The following is a 12,224-nucleotide window of genomic DNA, read 5'->3' on the forward strand; positions in this document are numbered from 1 at the left end:
TGTGTGTCTCTCTCTCCCCCTCTCTCTACTCCTCCCCTGCTCTCTCTCTTTTTCCTCTCTCAAAAATAAATAAAAACATTTTAGAAGGTGGTTAAGATGTACAAGTGAAACTAGCTAGTCCCTTGACAAATACTGTGTGATTACACTTATGTAAAGTATCTAAATAGTCAAACTCATAGCAGCAGAGAGCAGAACAGTGGTTGCCAGGGCCATAGAGGAGGGCAAAATGGGGAGTTGCTAACAACAGGTATAAAGTTTCAGTAAAACAGGATAAGTTCTAGAAATCTGTATAATGTGCCTATAGTTAACAATATTGTATTATGCACTTAAAAATTTGTTCAGAGTGTAGATCTAAAGCTTACCACTTTTGAAGTTAAAATTAAATTTTAAAAAGCAGTTAAGATGGTAAATTTTGTTATGTGTGTTTTACCACAGTTAAAGTTTTTTCTTAAATCCTAAAAATAGGATAGTAAGGTTTCTATAACAGGCCACATATCTCTTGCTTTGTCCCTAAGTCTTCTTCTTGATGGCAAAATAATCATTCATTTAAAAGGAGAGAGAAGGGGTGCCTTGAGTGGCTCAGTCAGTTAAGCATCTGACTCTGGTTCAGGTCATGGTCTCACAGTTCATGAGTTCAAGCCCCCCATCAGGCTCTGTACTGACAGCGCAGAGCCTGGAGTCTGCTTCAGAGTCTGTCTGTGTCTTCCTCTCTCTCTGCCCCTCCCCCACTTGCTCTCTGTCTCTCTCTCAAAATAGAATAAAGACATAAACATTTTTTTTAAATAAAAATAAAAGGAGAGGGAAAAAGAAAGACCATATTCACCTTCCTTAAATATGTTGTTTGTATCAGTATGCTTATTACCTACCGCTCATGGAAAATCGTAGTCGTGTTTGTTAAGTGCGTTAAGATATTTCAGAGAAATAAATAATTACCGCAATTAATAATACCACAGTAACTCAGAATAAGACCTAGTCTTTGTCTATAGTACTCTGGAGACCTAATTTGCAGTAGTTTCATTAAGAATCATACCATATATTCTCTGTCCTTAGGACTCTAATGCTTTGAGAAATAAGAAAAGCTCTCGACGAGTCAGCTTTGCAGATACTATAAAGTAAGTTGGAGAAATATTTAAAATGTTAAAGTTAATAATTTTTTATGCATCAAACCAAATTGTTAGTACTAAATGACTTGATAGTCTGGGTTTTAATTACATAAGCCTGTTGTTATTTGGCCTTAGGCTTGAGAAACATTGAAAGTTCTAGAGTCAGAAGTGGAACAACTGTTTTTTAACACTGTTACTTTAACTTTGTATTGAAGGTGCTAACCAATAAAAATAGAGAAAGTGGAGTTATAAATATTGGAAAGATCCATGTAAATCTATTCTCTTTTGCAGATTCAATGCTTATATATTAGGAAAATCTAAGAATATCAATGGAAATACCTCTATAGACAATAAGTAGCAGGATACAAAATTAATATATGAAAATTAATATATTTCTTATATACAAATAATGAGATAGAAGATAAATGTCCTTTTTCATTGCATTATATTTTGTTGCTATGTGTTTAATAATAAAAGCATATAAAGGATAAATCATTATTGAAGGATATAAAGAATTTTGCTAATGAAAATACAAGTTCCTGAACATCATAAAGATGTTACTTCTCCTCAAAATAATTGAATTTAATATAATGCTTAGATGTAGTAGTTTTGTGATTATTTTCATGATGTTCAGTAGTATATTTATAGTTCTTCATTGATTCAAAAATTAATAATTTAAAAATAGCCAGGTGGTAAGAGCATTTTGTTATTTTTAGTTATATTGTAGAGAATATTGATTCTCTGTATTATTTTGATTTTGATTGAAAAAATTTTGTGACCTTATATATAATCAATTTTTGTAAATGAACCATATGTGCTTAAAAAGAAGATAGATGCATTTCGTACGTTAGGGTGTACAGTTTGATGTATATCAGCTATATCCACCTTCTTCCTTATGTGATTTGGAACTTCTGTAATCTTGTTTAGTTGTAATAACTTTAATCTGTCATGAATTATAAGAGAGTGGTAAATTAGTCTTGTTGATAGTGTGTCTTACTCTAGCTCTCTTTATATTTCTAATAGTTTTTCAGTATGATATTGATTCTATATGTTCATTGATACATATTCATCATTGTTATATGTTCATTCAGAATTGTATTTTCCAGCATTAATGAAATCATCTTTGCTTTGTTTACTACTTTTTGACCCAAGTTCTACCTGGACTGATTAATAAGATTTTTGTCTCTGCTATATTTTATTTTCATTTTTCTGGTATACTTTTGTGTATAGTTTCATCATGTGTGAGCAATGAATGGTATTCTGTATGTAACATTTTCTGGTTGCTGGGTAATTCCAGATATCTTCTTTTTTGTTGTTAATTGATAGTAATTTTAATTGTTTCATAACTTTTTTCTATTACTCTGTTATTCATAAATCAGTTAACATCTTCCTAGGTATACATGAATTGTCAATATTTCATATGTGTTGAGTTTTGCATAAAAGAAAAAGTATAGTAAGTATAATCAGAGAAGACTAACTATTGCTGGCAATAGACTTCCCTGAGAGTTGTATTCCTTGGTGCAGTTGCCACTGTCTTCCTAGATCATGCCCATGACTTTTTGCAGACTCCATATTGTTTTTGTCTCTACCAAAAGATAGGTTTATCTCTTAGAGATGGGCTTACTAAGCAGATTCACTAGAAATTTGTGTATGAATAGAATGCTACTACTAAAAATTCCAAGAGAAACATGTGAAGCAGAACAATCTTTGAGTAGTCAGTACTTTCCTTATAGGCATTCTACCTAAAAAAATAAATTATATTGTAAATATGGGTTGCTGATTATGGAATCTGAGGTATTAATTATTTGAATGATTCTGAATGTTTAATGGCACCAGGCTCTGAAATGTAATTAGTCCATCTCCATAGTAGACACATATACATCCTTTGCAAAATGCTAGTTGCTTCTGTTTATATACTCCTTAACTAAGTATGGCCAAAGTTTGATCGAATAACTCATTTTCTCCTGTTTAAATCAGACTGACTTTTCTTTCACATGTTTTCTTTAGGTGTTTTTTTATTATTGTAAAAATAAACAGTTTTAACTTTCTATTGGACATTTGATTGTTCCTTGTGCTTGTTAAATTATTTTTTGTAAGTTACCTTTTTGCTGTTGAGTTTCTTCCCTGGAATTATGTTTCCCAAAGTAGAATTACTGGCCTTAAAGTAAGAAGCAGTTGCGTAGCCCTTATTAACATTGTTGTTAATTGGTTTTAGTACTACCGGTAAGTATATTATTTTTGTAATACATTGTAAACATTAGATTTTAGCACTTATTTTTAGCTGACTTGATTATAATATTAACTCATAGTTATTTTAATTTGTAATTTATTTGCTATTATTGTTTTTTCCATCTTGTCTTCATTTTTTTCTCATTTTTAAATGCTTTTTTTATTTCCTTGTCTACTTAGGGAATATCAAAGAAAATATTTTAAAATTTTTATGTGATTGAGCACTTTAAATTGTGTTTACTGAAGCATGTGTTTTTCCTACTACATAAGTAATTTTTTCAACATATCTTCAGAAGCTTTCCTTTTATCATAGATATTACATAGGCTAAAAAGAGAAAGATCATGGAACAACCATAATTAAGAAAAATTTGCAAAAATGGAAGAAAGAATTATTTTGCCATCTCATATTGTATTTTGCCATGATGCCATTTGCATATCTCTCCATATGTTTACTAAATATGCCTTATTATAGTACATTGGTTTATACAGCTTACACTTTGTCTACCTAATATGTGACATTCTAACATTTGGATTTCAAGGTGTCTAAATATATTTTTGCATTTACTTCTTTGTATTTCTTTAATTTTTTTCCTCTGTTTTTTTCTTTATGTAGAATTTGGGTTATTCATTTAGTTTTTATTATTAACTTTCCTTTTATTATATGATAGTAATGTTATTTAGTACTAATACTTTTTTGCTGTAAAACTTAATGTAATGGATAACTTCAAATTTTCCTTCTTTTCCTTTATTTGTCCATAGATAATTTCCTAACTTGGATATTTTTCAATTTATATCTTTAGATTGTACACTGAATTAAAAAAATTTTTTTTAAGTAGGCTCCATGCCCTACATGGAACCCAGTGTGGGAATTGAACTCACAACTCTGAGATCAAGATGCTGAGATCAGGGATGCCTGGGTTGCTTAGTCAGTTAAGCATCCAACTCTTGATTTTGGCTCATATCAAGAGTTGGATGCTTGGGGCACCTGGGTGGCTCAGTCGGTTAAGCATCTGACTTCGGCTCGGGTCAGATCTCACATTCGTGGGTTCGAGCCCCGCGTCAGGCTCTGTGCTGACAGCTAGCTCAGAGCCTGGAGCCTGCTTCCGGTTCTGTGTCCCCTTCTCTCTCTGCCCCTCCCCCTTTCATGCTCTGTCTCTCTCTGTATCAAAAATAAAAATAAAAAACATTAAAAAAAAGTAAAAAAAAAAAAAGAGTTGGATGCTTAACCACTTGAGCCACCAGTGCCCCCAAAATAATTGATTTTTTTTTAATTTTTTTTTAATGTTTTATTTATTTTTGAGAGTGAGAGAGTGTGAGCAGGGGAGGGTCAGAGAGAGGGAGAAATACTGTTTCAAAGGTAACAATACTGGGTGGCTCAGTCAGTTAAGCATCTGGCTTCAGTTCAGGTCATGATCTCACGGTTCATGGGTTTGGGCCCCGCATTGGGCTCTTTGCTGACAGGTAGTTCAGACTGGAGCCTGCTTCGAAATCTGTATCTTCCTCTCTCTCTGACCCTCCCCTGCTCGTGCTGTCTCTCTCTGTCTCTCAAAAAAAAAAACCAAAAGTTTTTTTTGATTAATTGACCAACTACTGCTCCTGTTCATATTGACTAAAAAGGCTTCTATTATTCTATTGTAAATTGTTTGAAGAAAAATTGTTTTAAGTATAGTATAGCTTGGTAGTTTATAAGCTCAGGTTTTGAAGTCAGGTTTGGATTTGCATTTTGGCTCTGCTATTTAACTAGTTCTATGACTTTGAGAGCTACTTAACTTTTATGACCTTTAATATCTACGTCTATAAACAATGCATTAATTGTTATAATCATTAAAATGCTTATAAACAACATAGAGTGCTTGTCACACTATATACATGCAAATGTTCACTGCTTTTTGTAATTGAAACTTTTGAAATTTTATTATTTTCAACATTTATTTATTTTTGAGAGAAAGAGACAGTGTACTGTGATCAGGGGAGGGGCAGAGAGAGAGAAAGAAAGGGAGACATAAAATCTGAAGCAGGCTCTAAGCTCTGAGCTGTCAGCACAGAGCCCAGTGCAGGGCTCCAACCTACAAACTGTGAGATCATGACCTGAGCCGAAGTCAGATGCTTAATTGACTGAGCCACCCAGGCACCCCTGAAATTTGATTATTAAGAAGAACTTCTTGGGGCACACATGCGCTCTCTGTCTCTCTCTCAAATAATTAAAAAAAGAAAGAACTACTCAGTAATGAATGATACTTAATATAAAAATGAACGAGCCAAATTATTCAAAGCATATATAATGCTGCTTCTCCAGAAACTTAATCATCCCAATGAAAAAGGATCCCTTCCTCTGGAGTCCATGCCATGCTACCTTATCTGAACTGTTAATTAAAAAGTCAGTAAAATTTTGTTTATAATCACTGTTTCAGCTCTCTACTTACAACAAAAGCTCCTTGAGGTCAAGGATCATCTATCAGACTCTAGTATATAGCATCACGTATATAGTGAGTGCTTAGTAAATGTTTTGTTGAATAAAATGAATATTTTAGGTTATTGAAGGGGACAAAATAATGATTTTTGTTAGAATTCATTAAAAAACCATAACAGATTATCATGTAAGTGAATTTTGACATTTGAAAAATTAATAATGTGTAATATGGCAAAGAGGAAGCTGAAATCAGTTTTTCTTACCTATCTCAAGGCTATAAAGTTAACACCATAGGTGTCTAATTAAAAATTACAGATTTTCACTAATCTTTATTTTCTTTTCTAGAGTATTCCAGACAGAGTCTCATATGAAAATAGTAAGAAAGTCAGAAATTGCGGGTAAATATGTTATTGTAATCCCTGCTAAATCTGTTCTCTATAAAACTTTCCTGTGGCCAGGGTGTCTGGGTGACTCCGTTTTTTGAGTGTCCAACTCTTGGTTTCAGTTCAGGTCATGATCCTACAGTCATGGGATCGATCCCTGAGCACTGTACATGGAGCCTGCTTGGGATTCTCTATCTCCTCTCTCTGCCCCTTCCCTGCTTGTGCATACCTGTACCATTAACATGCTATCTCTCAAAATAAATGAACTTTAAAATTTCACTGTGGCTATTTAACCAGTTAATTGCTAAAACTTAATGAACTTACTGTCTATATCACTGCTTAAACGGTATAACTTGCAGGGCACCTAGGTAGCTCATTTGGTTAAGCGTCTGACTTTGGCTCAGGTCATGATCTCACAGTAAGTGGGTTCGAGCCCCGCATTGGGCTCTGCGCTGACAGATCAGAGCCTGGAGCCTGCTTCAGATTCTGTGTCTCCCTGTCTCACTGTCCCTCTCCTGCTTATGCTCTGTCTCTCTCTCAAAAATAAAAAAAGATATTTTTTAAAAAATTTAATTAAAAAAATATAACTTTAGCCATGGGAGGCAGAAAGTAAGGTGGGTAGTTAGTAATTTTTTTTAATTGCTGTTAATTTTGTTAATGCTTTATCAGTATATCCTTGAAATTTTTAATTTTTATTTCATTTTTAGAAACAGATGCAGGAGAAAATATTCTATTTACACAGTAAGTAAAGAAAATGTGATTCAAATTTTATTTTAAAAGCTCTTTATCCCTGTTAAATGCAGTGTTTAAATCAATATTTTTATTTTTGTGCCCCTTTTGTGTAATACTTATGATTAATTCAGAAAACAGATTCTTTACAAAATTTAATATACTGCCATCTCTCATAAGTGTGTGCATTGTACACCTTATCTTTTTAAGAGTGATGAAACACTCTGCTTTCACATATAAACTCCTAAATACAATAGCTAATACAAGACATTACCAAGTTTTCAGATTTTTTTCGTTAAATTAGTTTTACTTACCATAACATTAATATATAGAAATATAAATACCAATAGCTCTTAAATAAATCAAAAGATGTTTATTTTCATTCATCATAAGAGAAATACAAAGTTAGACTATTAATTGAGATATCATTTTTTTAAATCATTTTTCATCTAATCAGCTAAGAATATAGGTAAAAAGTTATTAATTGCTAGTGGATATAAATTGAAGATGGCAGCTGGTAGTATCATTCACAATTTTAAGTATACATATGCTTTGACTAAGCAATTTCATGTCTGGGAATTTATTTCATCAAGATACGTGGAAATGTTTGAAATGATAAATACATAAGGTTATTCACTGCAGCATTTATTGTAATAGTAAAAGATGTGAGAGAGATCCTAAAGATCCCATTAGTCAGGGACTGGTTAAATAAATCACAAATTTTCCATGTAATTGACTACTGTTGACCTGGAAAAAAGTTTCTTTTTATATACTGATGCAGAAAATTCTCTGAGCTTAGGCTTTTCACAGTTAACCACTGTTGATAATTTTGGATGTCCTTGTAGAAATTTAAATATATATCCAAGTGGTTTATCTTTTTTTTTTAAGACAAAAATGAGAACATTTAATAATATGTCTTGTACAACTTTCCATGTTTGTACATATAGATATACCTCAGTTTTTTATAATTTGTTGTATGTCTGCATCGGCATTTAGTCAGCTCCCTATTGATGGACGTTTGGGTTGTTTTATTTACCTTTTTTTTTTCCAGACTGAATTTCTAGAAAATGAGTTGCTTTATAGGTTCTTGAAAAGAAACAGCAGCATATATTAAGTGTATTTTTATAGTATCCTTGAAATTTACAAGGCTTTAAGACCAATCTAATAAGGGTTCTTTAATTGCCTTATAATTTTTTCTGTCAGAGTTAGAGGAGTCTTTTTAAAGGCAGTCTTTGTATTTTCTGCCAGTCACCCTATGAAAACCTTAGATCTTCCCTACTCTTTCAAACCGTTGTGATTTTTGGTATTGTTTCGGATATAGATTTTGAAAATACTTTTTAATTTTTAGAAATAAGAATTCAGAAGATAACAACTGTGAGATTACTGGTGAGTATGACCACAATATTCTTCTTACCACATACTGTTCTCTTCATACAAATTTCTTACAAAGTAATGTGTGAAAGAACTGTGGGGGAAAAAGTAAAGTGAACTCTCTTCATTACACAAAATCTTCACTTTGATATTTCACAAACTTGCTATTATTTCTGCAAGACTTGCTGTTTCTCTTGTTTTCTCTGTTTTTGGATTCCCACTCAGTCTTTCACTCCACTCAGGAGTTGAGTCATTTTTGAACTTTTCCTCATTCCCAAATCCATATGGCTTCACTCTATTCTTTCTCCTAAATATCCTGCAAATCTGTTACCTGCAAATCATTATTCTTTTGTGAGCTATTGTATTTAGTTTCTTATCCTTATGAACCACTTTATAAAATATTTCTAAATCTGATATTACCTCCCAACTTAAAATTGTTCAGTGACACTTTTTTTGTTTATAGGATAAAACCCAGACTCTGGCATAGACTTACCTCTTTGTAATTGGGCTTGACTTCTCCAATTTTTTTTTTAAGTTTCATTTATTTATTTATTTTTGAGAAGCGGGGGGGATAGTTGGGGATGAGCAGAGTGAAAGAGAATTCCAAGCAGGCACCACACTATCAGTGTGGAGCCCACTGTGGGGCTCGACGTGGGGCTCAAACTCATAAACCATGAGATTATGGCATGAGCTGAAGTCAGACGCTTAACCAACTGAGCTGCCAGGTGCCCCAACTTCTCCAATCTTATCTCCTGCCCTTTACAGACATCCTATGCTGTAGCCCATGAAAAAGTATTTATAATTCTCCATGTGGACTTTTATCTGCCTGTATCCATTTGTAAATATTGTTTCTTTAATCTGAAGTGACCTTCCTACTCCAAATTGCCTATCAGTCTTATCCTTTTTCACTTAACTTAGTTTTTCATTTAGCTTAACTTCAGTACTATTCACAATAACTAGTCCAGGGTGCCTGGCTGGCTCAGTCAGTGGAGTGTGTAACTCTTGATCTCAGGATTGTGAGTTTGAGCCCCACACTGGGTATAGAGATTACTTAAAAATAAAATCTTAAAAAAAAGAAAAGTAGCCAGTCCACAAAGTGTTATAGTCCATGACAGAAAAGGAACGTCCACTATAATGTAAATCAACTCTGACAGTAAGCTACTGTTAAGTCAGTTGACATTTCTTTCCTTAGTAAAGCTTTCTTAAATTTTTTTTTTAGTTTTTTGTTTTTTAGTGTTTGAGAGAGAGAGACAGAGCATGAGCAGGTGGAGGGGCAGAGAGAGAGGGAGACACAGAATCTGAAGCAGGCTTCAGGCTCTGTGCTGTCAGCACAGATCCCAACATGGGGCTCAAACTCACAAGGTGCAAGATAATGACCTGAGCCAAAGTCGGACCCTTAACCAACAGAGCCAGCCAGATGCCCCTAAAGCTTTCTTGATGAAGGAAATATCATGTGATTTACATTGGCTGCAAGCTCCTTATTTCATCATGAGTTGGTAACAAGCAGTTCACAGATTAGCACCACACATTAAGTAGTACTGGGTTAAATGGATCCTTCTCTGACAAAACTAAGGAATTGCTCTGTCTTGTACTGTCATAACATACCTTTTATGTCTCAGTCTTTTGTAAAATGTATCATATTATATTTCAGGTCCTTACTTCTGGCTCTTACTAAAATTAGAAATTTTGTTTGTCCTTTGTGTGTTAGTAGGTAGTTTTGAGGCATATAATAGGTTCTGAGTAAATATTTGTTGGATAAATGTGTGGAAGCTTGATATATAAGTAAGACTTTTAACAAGAAGCCTATAATGGGACACCTGGATGGCTCAGTCGGTTAAGCTTCTGACTTCAGCCCAGGTCATGATCTTGTGGTCCATGAGTTTGAGTCCACGTCGGGCTCTGTGTGATAGCTCAGAGCCTGAAGCCTGCTTCAGATTCTGTGTCTCCTTCTCTCTCTGCCCCTCCCCCAATCATGTTCTGCCTCTTTCTCTCTCGCCCCCCAAAAATGAATAAAGTGTTTAAAAAATTAAAAAGCCTATAATTACTTCATCATATTCAATGGAGGTTGCCATAAACTCTTTAAAACATTTTTTAATGTTTATTTATTTTTGAGAGAGCATGAACAGGGGAGGGACAGAGAGAGAGGGAGACACAGAATCAAAAGCAAGCTCCAGACTCTGAGGTGTCAGCACAGAGCCCAATGTGGGGCTCAGATTCACAAACCATAAGATCATGACCTGAATCGAAGTCAGATGCTTAATGTCTGACTGAGCCACCCAGGTGACCCCTTATAAACTCTTTAAAATGTTCTAAAGATTTTTGTGATGTGTGCCAGTGATGTATGGAAGTGTTGAGTCACTATATTGTACACCTGAAACTAATATACACTGTATGTTAACCGACTGGCTCACTGGAAATTTAAAGAAAAACTTACAAAAATGGTCTAAAGATTTGCCTTTAAATAGAAGTATTAAAAAATGTATTTCCTGTTTCATTGTAGCATCTTCAATTCCTTCATATTTCCAAAGTCCATTTGTGACCTAAATCTTTATATTTCAGTTCTAAAATGTCTTGAGTTTAATCTCTTATTTCCATTCTCATTTCGTCTTACCCAAACAAATCCTCATCCTCTTTGTATCTGCACTATTGTAGCAGCTCCGCATTGATTCATCTTCTCTTAAATCTACTTTCTTCTCCTTCTCTGGAGTTATTTTTATAAAATGCACATCTCATCATGGGAGCATCTAGGTTCTTTTAACAAAATTTTTTATGTTTTATTTATTTTTGAGAGAGAGAGAGGAGGGTGAGCAGAGAAGGGTCAGAGAGAGATGGAGACACAGAATCCGAAGACAGGCTCCAGGCTCTGAGCTAACTGTCAGCACAGAGCTCGATGTGGGCCTGAACCCACGAACTGTGAGATCATGACCTGAGCCAAAGTCGGAAGCTTACTGACTGAGCCACCCAGGTGCCCCTAGATTCTTTAACATAGAATAAAAGATGCTTCAATATCATTCTCTAACATTTCATTTCATTTATTTTTACTTTTATAAGAGAGAATGTGCATGAGTGCAGGAGAAGGGCAGAGGGAAAGAGAGAGAATCTCAAGCCAGCTCCATGCACAGCTCGGAGCCTGATGTTGAGCTGAATCCCATGATCCTGGGATCATCACCTGAGCTGAAATGAAGAGTCTGCCATGCAACCAACTGAGCCACCCAGTTATTCCTTACTCTAACATATCTATCTCATCAGTTGGTACTTATTTCCATATAACCTCTACTATCCAGAGAATAAAAATAAACAAATGGAGGAGAAAAAAAAAGTAGTCCAAACTTTCCAACTTTACAGTTACCTCTTTAAAATAACTACATCCTAGGGGTGCCTGAGTGGCTCAGTTGGTTAAGTGTTCAACTCTTGATACTGGCTCAGGTCATGATTCTCACTGCTGTGAGATTGAGCCCTGCATTAGATTCCATACTGAGCATGGAGCCTGCTTAGGATTCTCTCTCTCCCTCTATCTCTGCCTCTCCCTCACTTGCTTGCTCTCTCTTTTTCTCTCAAATAAACTTTGAAAAAACATTACCACATTCTAAAAATATTTCAATCACATAGAGAATATAATAATCACTGATCTCTCTGTCCCTAAAATGGGACAATGGGAAGTCTTAATGAAATTTAATACCTAAGTCCTTTGAAGGGCTTATTAACCGATAAAACTTAAGTAAATATTCATAAATGATGAGGAACCTAAGGAAAGAAAAATCAGGCTCTTGGTAATATATATTTTTCTTACTGACTATAGTTTTTTCTTCTTTTTCAATAGGAATGAACACATTGCTTTGTGCTCCTATTCAGACTCAGATGCAACAGAGAGAGGTATGAGTTCATGCATGTGCCTTTATATTTTGGTCTCCCTTGATAGTTAACAGATAAAAATATTAATAGTAATGGCATGATTTAGGGGTTACTTACCAAACTGGACCAGCATAGACTACAGGACTT

General features: G+C 34.3%; 1 protein-coding gene across 1 annotated transcript in view; it reads left to right on the forward strand.

The window, feature by feature from the left end:
- KNL1 (kinetochore scaffold 1) overlaps positions 1-12,224 on the forward strand; it is a 57,205-nt gene that overhangs the window by 10,919 nt on the left and 34,062 nt on the right. Inside the window, exons 5-9 of the mRNA XM_029952596.1 lie at positions 1,051-1,112; positions 6,088-6,140; positions 6,833-6,866; positions 8,203-8,240; positions 12,046-12,098. Of these exons, the coding sequence (XP_029808456.1) occupies positions 1,051-1,112; positions 6,088-6,140; positions 6,833-6,866; positions 8,203-8,240; positions 12,046-12,098 (240 nt within the window). The remainder of the gene's footprint in view (positions 1-1,050; positions 1,113-6,087; positions 6,141-6,832; positions 6,867-8,202; positions 8,241-12,045; positions 12,099-12,224) is intronic.

The sequence above is a fragment of the Suricata suricatta genome, chromosome 9 (assembly GCF_006229205.1).
Source record: "Suricata suricatta isolate VVHF042 chromosome 9, meerkat_22Aug2017_6uvM2_HiC, whole genome shotgun sequence".
Lineage (NCBI taxonomy): Eukaryota > Metazoa > Chordata > Mammalia > Carnivora > Herpestidae > Suricata > Suricata suricatta.